The 13,312-nt window shown below is 41.3% G+C and overlaps 1 protein-coding gene across 6 annotated transcripts in view; it reads right to left on the reverse strand.

The window, feature by feature from the left end:
• The window catches only part of OSBPL8 (oxysterol binding protein like 8), a 157,837-nt gene that overhangs the window by 79,169 nt on the left and 65,356 nt on the right, over positions 1–13,312 (reverse strand). For 5 of the 6 annotated variants that reach the window (XM_075932114.1, XM_075932119.1, XM_075932151.1 and 2 more), the window contains one exon: positions 11,840–11,977. In XM_075932114.1, the coding sequence (XP_075788229.1) occupies positions 11,840–11,977 (138 nt within the window). Of the gene's footprint in view, positions 1–239; positions 1,953–11,839; positions 11,978–13,312 lie in introns of those variants that run through there. The other variant, XM_025184965.2, reaches the window with a different exon arrangement.

The following is a 13,312-nucleotide window of genomic DNA, read 5'->3' on the forward strand; positions in this document are numbered from 1 at the left end:
TCCTCAAAAATAGATCAGTAAATCATTTCACATTAGCTACATAAAATTGCAGTATGCCATGCATAAACTCCTCACAGCTTGGAAGTGACTGGAAAATAAATCAACAATTAACAGCGGTCAGCTACATCAAAATTGTTTCTATACAGCAAGCATATTTTACAATTAATTTAAAAGACACAATAATTGACAAGTCAGTTTCTCTCCTGTGGATCAACAGGCTCTTTCAGAGGTATACTTGCCTTCAGACACCAGTGTGAGTCACAAAGCAGACATCCTAGCCATAAGCCTATTCTTTTTGTAAACAGTGCTAACAGTCTGCTATGGGAAACCAATATAATTACACCAAATATTCTTCTCTACCCTTTAGTAATTCCAAATCAGGTATAAATTTATGCTGAAGCAGAACTCCTTCGATACTTCTGATTACAATTAAAGCATTTGCATCAAGGCTCTCTGCAGCCTGTACGTGGTTGTAGCCTTGTATCTTACTAGCTGCACTGCCCATCAGCTCCTCCCAGAACAAGTACGTAGACACGTTCACTACTCAGGTTTCAATAATTTTGGTCTCTGCACCACTTGTGAAATTCCAGGGCAACAGTTTAGGTCCAAATAGGTCAGCTTTGCTGAGATTTACTTGCAAAGAAAGCTTGGTTGAACAGCTTTTCTTCTTCATATTAATCTGATACACTGTGCCTCTTAAAGCAAAGTCCCATGAATATTTTATATCTTCAAAAAGCTTCTACCACTATAGAAATAGGTAAATGCAATTATAGCAAGCAGCAGCGCTCTATTGTATGACACATACTGTTTCTGAAATATGTTTTTATGCATACACAAAGGGGACTTCCATTAATTTACAATTTAATAGGGTATGCTATTTAAATAAGAAGCATGCTGCTAAGATACTTTTTTCCCCCCAAGACAGTCACATGCCGTATATTTTGAAAAGTTTAACTTTTAATCAAGCAATATAAAAATTTAAATTTATAGTTTGGGGCTCAACCATTTTACTCTTTATCAGAGTGGAACTTTATTCACAATTTGTCCATTAATATCAACAAGACTACCGATGCCGAAGGGCCTTAAATGTAAAATTTTAATTCCCTAAGACTGATTCATTTAGTCACATTTCCAATGTCTTACAAAAGATGAGCCATATCGAACAACAGAAGGAGGCAGACTTTCAAATGACATTTTAATTCTATTGTTAAAGGTAACTCACTTGTTCAGGACTTCTCTGGTGGCTTATGTGGCAACACTTTTTGTTGTGGCAGTAGGACTTAGGTTCAGGAAACGTACCAAGACTACATACCTCTCACTCCCACCTCAAAAGAACTTAGATGCATTGAGTTCTATTAATCAGTATGGGCCAACAACACTGTTTGCTCCATACTCCCTCTGCCCTGGTGATTCATGGAGGGGATTCAGATAAGGGGCATGTGGTTTACTGACCCAATCTAATTTAAGGAACATAATGAATGCCATATACAAAAAGCAAAACTAAAGTAAACATGTAACATTAGAATGAGGTGGAACAAAATATGACAAGTGAAAACTTGCTTCTTTGGGTAAGGCAGGAGTACCCAAAGACATTACAAAAATCTTCCAAGAACACAAGACTTATCTCTCTGACGGCATTACTTGGGAAGTATTTTTTCCAATGTCAGTTTAATTTTTGAAAAACTAAAATACTGCTAGAGATCAAACATGCTGGTCCCTTGATGGTAATTTCTGATCTGAACTGCAGGGAGTATTGTATTGTTTCTAGGGATTAGTCTCTAAGCAAGTTCAGTCTTGTATCTCTTCAGGGAAACACAGGACAAACTCAGCTTTGTTTTGTTATGAAAACTAGCTTGCCTAAGAGATAATCAAAATGTAAAGGATGTATTACTTTCCTTTGAGGTGGTGTAAATATTATATATAAAAGTTACTTATGAATTAATTGGTTCTCTAATCTTTTCATCTTTTAAAAATTATATTCTTTAATGGCATAAATCAGATAACACTGGCTAACCTTAATTCATCTACAAGGAAACATCTCAGAAGTCCTTCAAAAGAACTAAACATCTTAGAGATGAGGAGAAAAAGAGAGTCTGGCAAGAATGTTTTATTTTTAAACCATTTTAAACCCCTTCCTTTCTGTGTTCAAGAATCCAGAAAGGGCTTATGCGTTTCTTTTTTGTTTGTTTGCCAAAGTTATGTAAGTAACATATATTTGAGACAGACTTTCAGAAAGGAAGCCTAAAAGTCATAATTGTAGGAGTTATTCTAGATATACAAAGGGTTATAACAAGGACTATAACAGAATGAACAAAGTAGATGTAGGTTAAGGATCAGCAAGAGCTTAATGACAAACAATACTAGCCTCGAGAATCTACCACTAACAGTGGTGGGAATCCCATTAGCTTACATTTAACTGGAGAAAGCACTAGTATAATTACTCTAACCTTGCATTGGCAGGAGGATAGCATGAATGATTATGGTGATCTCCAACTCCTATAAAATTAAAAGACTTGTCTACAACATGGGCTGATGCACATGATGGGTTTGTAATTTCTAAAGTGTACTAACATGATTCACATTAATCAGCCCATGTAGACCCTGCTGGCGTACACTGAATGTTCCCCAGCAAACAATCACAGAGCGCTAACTGGATCTATATAGGCCAATATGAACATATAAATGATGAGTACCAGTCTGTGTAGAGACAAGGAAATTTCCATGGCAGAGGTCTCAACAGCATTCAAATAAATGTGCAAATATTAAATACATTACTATATTAGTACTGTAGACTGATGCTTGTCCTCCAGCATGACACAGCTAGATACCAATGAACTGTTGTTTAGAGCCAAATTCTGTATTTCTCACCATGCACGAGAAGTTCCCACTTATCTGCGCTCAATAGCATTTCATGTAAAAATATTGAAGACTCATGGAATTGAACTTCACTGAGAAATGGCTGCTAATAAGAACTAGGTATGTAAACGAGCAGTCAAGTATACGATTAACCGATAAGCCGAGGCTTATCAGTTAATCTTCTTTACTACTTGCATTGCTTTGTGGCAGCAGCCCCTATCTGTGGCAAGCATAGGCCCGCTGTAGGCAGAGGCTGCTTCACAGCAGCAGCGCCTGTCCGGAGGGTCTGAGCTCCCCATGGACAGAGGCTGCAATGTAGACAGAGGCTGCTGCCATTTCGCCCCTCCCACAGCCTCTGTTAGAAGGGTGCTCGGACCTCCGCCGACAGGGGCTGCTGCCACCCTATGTTGCTGCTTCTGTCTCCGAGTCAGCAGCGTGGGGAAGGCCGGCAACTGGTCTGCAAGGGAGGCTGTTTTTTAAACTGGCTCCCCTCACGGACTGGCTCCTGCCTTGCACCCCATGTTGCTGCCTCTGATACGAAGGAAGTAGCGTGGGATGGCAGGGGGCTCCCTAGGAGCGGGGCTGAGTGCACTGGCTGCCGGCCCCACCCACCGGGATTATAGTATAGTCAAGTAACAGTTAAGAATTCACGGGATTACTTGACTATTCTATTACCTGCTATCTAACATCCCTAGTAAGAACCAGCACAATGCAGTAACTTGTACTGATAACTGGGAGGCACATTAAAAATAAACAAACTTTGCAAATTTGCAAGTGATATGTGAGTATATCCCAGATGGTTTAGTCTGTAGCATTTGACCTCGTTTTAGCCTAAAGAAAGGAAGAGAAGCAGTAGGGAGGAGACATGGATTTTTTTCTGAATTCTCTGTATAAGTGCATGGGCCCAGAAACACCCCCAAAATAAGGTATAGCAGTCACTAATGTATTCAGAATGGTTTCTGAAGTTGTATATGAAATTCTCATTGTGAGTATTCTGTTGAGCATGTCACACCAAATCACCCTTTCCAAGTGAAGTCAGAGTGCAGGAGAGAGAAAATTGTCAGTTAAAAGACAGCGCTCCAGACTCAATAGCTATTCCATGGAAGACTAAAAGGCATGTCTGCAACAACGCTGTATCCCAACACCTGTACCACTTTCAATACAAAAAAGTTCTATTCCAGATCTACTAGGTAGGAAAGCTCTCAGTTGGAATAAGATTTGGTTCATCATGGTGTATTTCACAGACCATATTTTAATGGCCAGGTAACATGTGGAATTTACATCTCGCTATCAACAGCTTTAAACTGGAATTCTCTGTCTGCTAAAGAGGATAGAAGTAACACTGATAGAGGTAGGATCTGTAAATTCTTGCCTGACTTAGCTGCAGAGTGGACTCATTTAAATTAAAATTATTTAAATAGTTATGTATATCAGCAACTAAGGAACCTCGATTTAAATAACATGTTTTAATAGAGTTTTGAATTTGTACTTTCATTTTTTAAGAGGTTGATACTCAGGATTGGTAACCTCTAAAACATGCTAACAGACTTGGTCGGATAATACACATGATTAAAATATTTGTATAGAAGGGTACAGAGCTTGCTCAGGAAGGACAGGTAGGGAAAAAGGGAGGTGGTGTTGCCTTAACATTTAAAATGTATACACTTGGGCTGTATCTAGACTGGCAAGTTTTTCCGGAAAATCAGCCGCTTTTCCGGAAAAACTTGCCAGCTGTCTACATTGGCCGCTTGAATTTCCGGAAAAGCAATGATGATCTCATGTAAGATTGTCAGTGCTTTTCTGGAAATACTATGCTGCTCCCGTTTGGGCAACAGTCTTTTTCTGAAAGACTTTTGCGCAAAAGGGCCAGTGTAGACAGCACAGTACTGTTTTCTGCAAAAAAGCCCCAATCGTGAAAATGGCGATTGGGGATTTTTTGCGGAAAAGCGCGTCTAGATTGGCCACGGACGCTTTTCCGCAAAAAGTGCTTTTGCGGAAAAGCATCCTGCCAATCTAGATGCGCTTTTCCGAAAATGCTTTTAATGGAAAACTTTTTCCGGAAAATCATGCCAGTCTAGACGTAGCCTTGGACTGAGATTGAGATGGAAACAGAAAATTGACTTGAGAGTCTCTTGGTAACGGTAAAAAACAAGGGTGACATCATGGTAGGAGTCTACTACAGACCACCTAACCAGGAAGAAGCTCACATGGCCTCTCCCCCAGCTGGTCAACTGAGCTCCCTGCCTGCATGGGAGCTCTGAGCAGAGTTCAATAAATAGCTGTGCAGTCACACAACTGTGCAGCTTACAGGGAACTTAGGTCACCAGCTGAGTGGGCTGGGCTCTGGGACCAAGATGGATCTTTTTGTCCCCTGATGTGGAGAGGATTCATGTGGGTAGCTGAGCGACACTGGATTCTGCACTTTGAGGCTCAGAACTGAGTACTGCTTGAGTCAGCATTTGTTATTTACTTTACATTTCCAAGGTGTTTGCGGTTGATTTTGTGCCCTTGCTTGTGGTGGAGTTGGTTTCTCATTTTGTGTTGCTCTGTACCATGCTGCTTTATCTTGGATCCAATCTTTTAATAAGCACAAATACAGACTACCCTGGCTTAACCAAAACATCAGGGACAGCAGGTATCCGAGGTGGGGGAAGGCATTGCCTTCCCAAACTGCCAGGAATGGCCCCAACCTCACTCCACCTGAAGAATCCCTACTGTAAAATTACTTGGTGGCGGTTTGTTCAGTATTGTCACTTTGAAGGCAGTTACCACAACATTCACATCTTGAACACCATCACAACTGGTATGCTTATTAATAGACTAGCTAAGGACCAAGAGCCTGGAGAATAAATTAGCACTTCAAAGTCCATGTATGCTAAGACTGAAGCATATTACAAGGCATGAGGCCTTCCTAAACTCTATCCAGTGTCAACGCAAGTATTGGAGGACTTCAGTCATCAGGATGCCACTTGACCAACTTTCAAAAGCACTAAATTGACATCTTTACAGAAATAACACAAAAGGCAAAATTAATCACCCATTTTGGTGAGTTCATCTCCATCAATTAATACACTTAACGTATAGTTGCACACAAAAAATGCCAACAAGACCGTGTTGTATTAGGTAGTAAACACATGCAAAATAAAGTGTGTCCCTAGCTCAAAATATATATAAGCACAAGAGGAGACAATTAGGATGAAGACAGGAGTATCAATGAAATTATCATAGTACAATCTAGCCCAAAAGTGGGGAACCTTTCTTGGTTCAGGGGCTGCTGACCCACAGAAAAAAAAACATCAGTTGGGGACCACACGTAAGTGATAAGCAAAAAAAAAAAAAAAAAAAAAAAAAAAATCCCAACCACACAAAAACACACTAATCCTCATTGACATGGCCTCTGACAGAGAGAGAAAGACACTAACATTCTCCCAGTCCCCTCACACACAGAGCCTGGTAGATTTTGTTTGCTTTAGCCCCTTGGAGAAGAGGTAGGGGGGGTTGGAGCATCACTGTGGGCTCCCCAATGCTGGTTGGGAGCCCTGAGCCTTGGGGGCTGGATCCAGGCAAGCCGGGGAGCACATCCAGCCCCTGACCTTTATGTTTCCCACTCCTGATCTAGCCTATGGCTTTTATCCATCTGTTCCAAAACCCTTAAAAAATATTTACACGTAGGTCTCAGTTTGGTGAGCAAAAGGAGAGCCATTAAAGAACACAATGAATGCTTCATCACATCTATATAATCAGCCATAATGGTAATTTTAAGGGCTTTATAAAAAAAAGTTTTAGGAAGTTAAATATGGAGGAACTGCATTGCTCATCAAGTAAAAGACAGGAGAAGTACTGATCGGCAGGAACCACCATCTCCTTGTTTAAAATGTTTGTTAAAGTTAAGAGACATTTTACCGAAAGACCATTCCTAAATAAGTATATACACTACAGCATGAATCAAATTATAAAACTGTTGCAATGAAATTTTAGCCGCTTTTAGAAAATATACCATAATTAGCGGTCAGTAGCGCAGAAGGGCATGGTAAAATAAATCTGGGAAAACACCGAACAGAACAAAGTAATAAGACAGCATACTTTTGGCTAAATACACAGCATACTTTTGGCTAAATACACAAGCATCTCATCTAATTCTTCACAAATATATTAAAGACTCTTTTCCACTTCTATAGTCAAAACAGAAAACGAACAATGAAAACTCAAAATTAACTGGTGAAAATACAGCAGACTAAGAAAGAGTATTTTTATTTAAATAATTAAAGAAATGCCTATCCAAGGCCATAGCCAACCAAACACACCATTAACTACATAAGTAAATCTCAAATGCATTAAATGGTCAATTTGCTAGGAATTCAGCCAGCCAGCCACCCACAAAAACTTCTTTCTGCCCCATCTAGGAAGCATACCCCCTACTTTCTCCAAGAAACTCAATACCTGTCCTTGCAGCACGGTCATAAGGTCAACAAAAATCCAGGCTGTGTCCAACCAAAGGGATATTATAGTCTCAGGAAGGTTCACTAGATAGAGCATGCCAGATTCACATTCACAACAGATCTACTACAGAAAGATCCTGGCGTTCAAGGGAGGAGGGAAGGGAAGGGGAGGAGAGGGGAGGGGAGGAACAAAACAAAAACAAAAACAAAACAAAAACAAAAAAACACACCACTAGCTGTCTGGAAGAGGATTTAAGCTTTAGACATAAGAAATTAGACTTCTCTAAAGGTACGTCTACACTAGCCCCCAGTTCGAACTAGGGAGGCTAATGAGGGTGACCGAAATTGCTAATGAAGCGTGGGATTTAAATATCGCATGCTTGATTAGCATATTCCTGGCCGGTCGCCATTTTGGAAACGGACTAGCCCAAAGTAACTACCCGCGTCTACACACGGCAGAGAAGCGGGATTCTGAGATAAACCCCTTAGCTTGAATTAACTGTTAAACCTCATTCCACAAGGAGTCACGTTATTTTTTGTGACAAAACTGGAACAAAGCAGGCATTGAGCAGTTCTTCCTTCTTATCTTTCACCATCTACTGAAGCAAAGAACGCATCCACTGCCATGTCTTGCACTAGGGCATAAAGTGTAATGAAGAAGTGCACCAAACTCCATGTGGCTGCTTTACTTATGTCTTTGATAGGTATGCTCTGGAGTGAGGTTGTGCTAGTAGCTTGCATTCTAGTGGAGTGAGCCTCTAGCCCTGCATAAGGAGGTTGGCCCAAAAGCTGCTAGAAAAATTGATGCAGTCAGAAATCCAAACGGAGAGTCCCCAGGTGGAGATGGCCTATTGCAGTGAATAGGTGAGGGGACGTTGACAGGTTTTGTTCTCTGCAAGTAGAAAGTCAGTGCTTTCCTAACATTGACGGAATGTAGCCTACATTCTCGTGTCGAGGCACATGATTTCCTTTTTAAAACAGGAGAGACGATCACCTTGATAGGATTTTAGAGAGCAGACATAAGGATATTTTCTCCTTGTGGAATGCGGTGAATGGGTCCACCAGCCTAGGACAGAGTTCACAGACTCTCCTCACTGCAGTGATAGATACAAAGGCGGCAACTTCCATGGAAAGGAGAGACAAGGAGGAGGCTGCCAGTGACTCAAAGGAGAGGGAAGTTTCAATAAAACTGAGAACATAAAATTCAACTCCCATTGACCAGAGATTATTTGGCAGAGAGGGAAGGTTCTGAGGAGGCCTTTCCAAAAATCTAAGGTGTATAAAAACAGAGAAGCCCTCAATTGTTGGAGGGAATGTGCTAGCTGTGGCTAAGTGGACCATCAACATGCTGAGGGTGAGACCTGATGGACTTCACAGATAACATTTAATCAACCACAGAGATTTTCACCTCTTCTGGTAAAACTTCTTTAAGTTGGGCCCAACAGGAAAAGTGGTGTTATCAGACTGAATGGAAGTATCTAAATTGAGTCCTACCTGCTGTTAGAGACAGCCAGGAAGCACACTCATTCTAGAGTAGATGCCCATCAAATTACCATATACGGAGATGGAGTGGATATAGATTGGGGTACCTGATTCTGTCATCAAGTTGGAAGAGGAGGTCAGGTAAATCCAAGATGGGAATCAGGGGACAAGAGGACATACAGAGAAAATTGAGGAACCAGAACTATCTGGGTCAGAAGGGTGCTATGAGGATTACCATCACCCTGTCTCGTTGGATTGTGAGGAGAACTTGAGGTAAAAGTGGCAGAGGAGGAAATAGGTAACTGAGTTGGTCTCCCAGGGTGATGCTACGGTAGGAGAGCATCACCCTGGGAGTAACAGTCCAGTGCCTTCTCTGGAGCAGTTCTTGGTGCATTTTCTGTTGGTCTGAAAAGTGAGTTGGTTCATGGCAGGGCTCCCAACTTTGAAGCTATCGCATCATGAAGCTACCACTCACTTGCAAAGTGCTTGTTGAACGAATCCACAAGCACATTCTGTGTTTGCAGAGTAAATTGCAGATACAGTTATCTGGTGTGTGATGTACCAGTTCTAGAGCTTAACCACTTCTATGCAGAGGGTGGAGATTCTCAGACCCCTTGTTGACATAGAAAACTATGCTGGTTTTAAAGGCTGACATGAGGAGGATATGATGAAATTGAAAGAGTGGGAGAAATGATTTTCATGCCTTTTGCACTGCTCCAAGTTTCAGGATGATGTGCATTCTCTGCATTCAAGAGGTATCTGCATGCCTTTTGCTGTATGGTTGTTCATATGAGCTCCCTAACTTATCAGGGAGGTGTCAGCAATGGTAATTTGCTTGGAGAAGGGAGAAGAAAGAGAACCCCGAACAAAACATAATGGGAAGATGGCGGGAGGTGTCTATCCACCATAGTAGGGATGATAGTACCTTGGCCAGAATCTTCAGAATGAGGACCAGAGAGTGATGGCTTAGCAAGTACATGGAATGGAGCTATGTCTGATGCAGTAAATATGAAGTCTTGCAGAAACAGGTAACAAACACAAAGCTATGTGGTCCAGACAGACGGGCAAGTCTTGACCAGTACATATGGGTCATTCTGATGTGAGAGATGATGCTGTTCATTTCTTGAAACCTGTCTGTGGGCAGGCATGAGTGACACTAACTCAAAACAGTTCCCTGTAACCCCCATATTCATCATGTATAAGTGGCTGTGATATTTCAAACAAAGCTCGATTTGTAAAATATCATATTAAAGGTGAATCTCCTGAGCCTTATTGTTCCATCCAAATATATGTATACAGATAGTGTATAGTAAGTTATGAGATTTTGCTGTCTCCTTGTTACTAAAATACGTAGTAAATTTGCTAGTGGCATACAATGGGCCCCTACCCAGGAGGTGTTCAACAATCAATCAGCAGGGGAGTTGTAATCAAGGGATTTACAATTCACTCACAGCGGAGCAAGCACCACACAATGGGAACTGCACAACCTCATGACTCAGTTGCAGAAGACCACTCCAGAACTGCCCAACCTAGTGACTTAACAGGAGATTGGTACAGGCTTAAGCAGTCTGCATATTAAGAATTGTAACATCCAGTAAGGTGAGAAAATTGCTTGATCTAAATCAGGTATGGGGAACATTTTTTTCCCCCATTGGAGGCCACTGGCCCACAGACAAAATAGATCAGATCAAAACACCTCACTGACCTTGCATCCAAGTCAGAAACAAAAGACATACTCAGCTCACGCTCATTCAACTTGTGGCACCACAGATCCGCTTGTGCCCTACAGGGAAAGGATGCCGAGGCTCGGAGTCTTGCCTCACTATGGGCCAGATCAAAGTTAGCAACCCATGGGCTGTAGGTTCCCTACCCCAATCTAAATACTGCATTGTGCAATAAGGTTTAAGATTTAGACTGCGTGATTATCTTGTATTTTCTTCGGCAACTATCTCTGAACTCTTATGCCTACCACTTATGAACACTTAAAATCTTTCAGTTAATAAATATGTTTTATATTTTGCCTAAAACAGTGAGGTTTAGTTGAAGTGATTGAGATGTTTTAAGTTTCTACCTGCTAGAAAAGAAGATTAAATACATCATTTGGGCTGGCACAGGTTGACCCAAAAAGGGACATGTATATTTAACAAATTTAAATCTCTTATCACACAGAAAAAACAACAACATTCATAGATTAGATTTTTCAAGAAGAGTCCTACATTCTGCTATGCCACTTGGTATAGTTAACAATTAAATAAACCTCTCTGCATCAAGTTATACTTTTGAAGTAGTTTTACAAATGTATGAACATCCTTGCATAAAATACAGAAACAGTTACAAGACTATGTGCACTCACCTTTATTCATTGTCACAATACGGAATATTTCTACATAATGTCATAATACGGAATATTTCTGCACAATGTCACAATGTGGAATATTTCTCCACAAGACAGTATGTACTGTGTGTAAAACAGTGTCATGAGCTATGCTATTATCCTCTGCTGCTGCGCAATTAACTTTTGTTTTAGTGGTATTAAGAAGGGCAGGCAATGAGCTTTGGCTAACAGAATAAATTTAAGGGTATGTCTACACTATGGAACAAAGTCAAATTAAGATGAGCAACTTCAGCTATATTAATTACATAGCTGAAGTTGAAGTACCTTAACTCAAATTTTGGCTCTGTCCACACTGCAGAAAGTTAAAGAGAGAACACTCTTCCTTCGACTTCCCTTACTCCTCGTGGAAGCAGGACTACTGGCATCAACCAGAGCGCCTCTCAGTTTGAATTAGCCGCCTTTACTAGACCCACTAATTCGAATCCTGGGAGATCAACAACAGCAGCTTCGATCATTCTCTGTAGTGTAGATGTACCTTATGTTAATTATATTGGAAGCTTTTACACCATAGCATACTTAGAAACAAACTTCCTTCTTCTGAAGTCTCAGTTTTGAAAGCAATATTTTGCCAATAATTCAACTGATGTCACATATTCCAACCCAAGCAAACAACTGCTAAATATGGAATTTTTTAAATCCTTCAGTAAAAGAAGTAGAGATCTCTTACCATGGCTATGGACGGTGCCTGGACTGAGTGCTGGCTGCAGTAGATCTTTGGTTGGAGTGAGATGGGCTTCTTTCCCCTGGCGCTGGCTCATCTTTCCTGGAGTCAAAAGGTGCGGTTCATCACTGTTAGTTACCACAGCTGAAACAAAAAAAGATTACAGAATTCTATGCATAACAAGGAAATAAGAGATAGCAATTTAATAATATTTAATTACTAACAATATGTCCCAGATAGTCAGTCTTTGGGACTTACATTATCTAACTCACAGTGCACTTTCTTCTTGAACAGGCAAAAGATTTCCCTAACAGCAAGTTGCTTGGGTGGTCAGGGTATATAGATGGCACAAGACTGATCTGCGAGAGAGAGGCAGCAGAGGAGAAGAGTATTGGGAATCAGGAACACTGTGCAGCCTGGAACCCTCGATACTAACCCATTGCAAAACACATTCCTGTATGTATAGTGGCAGGTAATACTTGAAATCTAGCTTCCTTTCCAAACCCAGTCTATAGAAATCCTTTGTACAGCTATAAGCCCATAAGAGCTGTTCATGAACACAGGCCACAGCTACAGCTGCCAGCTCAAGTGTCTCAGTTGCAAGATCATGTGTCTGTTCCTAAAAAGCTATCAATGGATGCATGTTACCATAAAAAGCATGTCACCCTCTGATGAGGGAATGGGCAAGGGAGCAATGTTACTGGAATGAGTAGTCATGACTAATGAAACAAGGAGGGGAACACACATCAAACTGAATAAGGCAAGATTACAAATGATGCTTAATTCAACACGTCACCACATAGCAGGCTGCAAAATAAGATGTGAGCCACTTAAGCTACAAACTTCTCCATGCCTTAAGATTTCTACAGGTTTCTTCAGTTTCAGCCTCTAAAAATTGTACATTTCAACCATATCCAGTTCGTAGTTGAAATTTCCAGACATAAAATTCCACGGAATAGATAGATCCCTGATGCCTGTTTTCATTACTAGTACCACTAACTTATTTTTGACCCAAAGGTGGTGATGACCAGTGATGACAATATAAAGAGGAAAAAGGACAGTAGTAGTCCCCACTAGGGATGTAAGCGACTATCAGAGAGAGAGAGAGAGAGAGGCGCAGCAAGGAGGGGCAGAGGAGATCAGAAGCCAGTGCTGGGAGAAGCCGGCTTAAAAGCTGGTTCCCTCCAGCACAGTCTCTGTGGGGGCAAAGGGAGATAAAGGCACAGCAGGAAACAGCATGAGTGGGGACTGAAGCGGTCTCCGCTCATGCTGGTTCTGCTGCAATTCTGCTTTTGAAAATGTACAAGAGCCCTGCTGGGGCTCTACATTTCCAAGGCTTAGGCACCACAGGGAGCATGGGGCTAGGGTGGGGTTCCTGCGGGGCTTCCTATTGAAATATACAAGAGCCCCACTGGGGCATTTCAAGGCTGAAGTGCTGCAGGGAGCGTGGGATCAGAAAGGAGTCCAGCACTAACCCCA

This window comes from Pelodiscus sinensis, chromosome 1 (genome assembly GCF_049634645.1).
Source record: "Pelodiscus sinensis isolate JC-2024 chromosome 1, ASM4963464v1, whole genome shotgun sequence".
Taxonomy (NCBI): Eukaryota; Metazoa; Chordata; order Testudines; family Trionychidae; genus Pelodiscus; species Pelodiscus sinensis.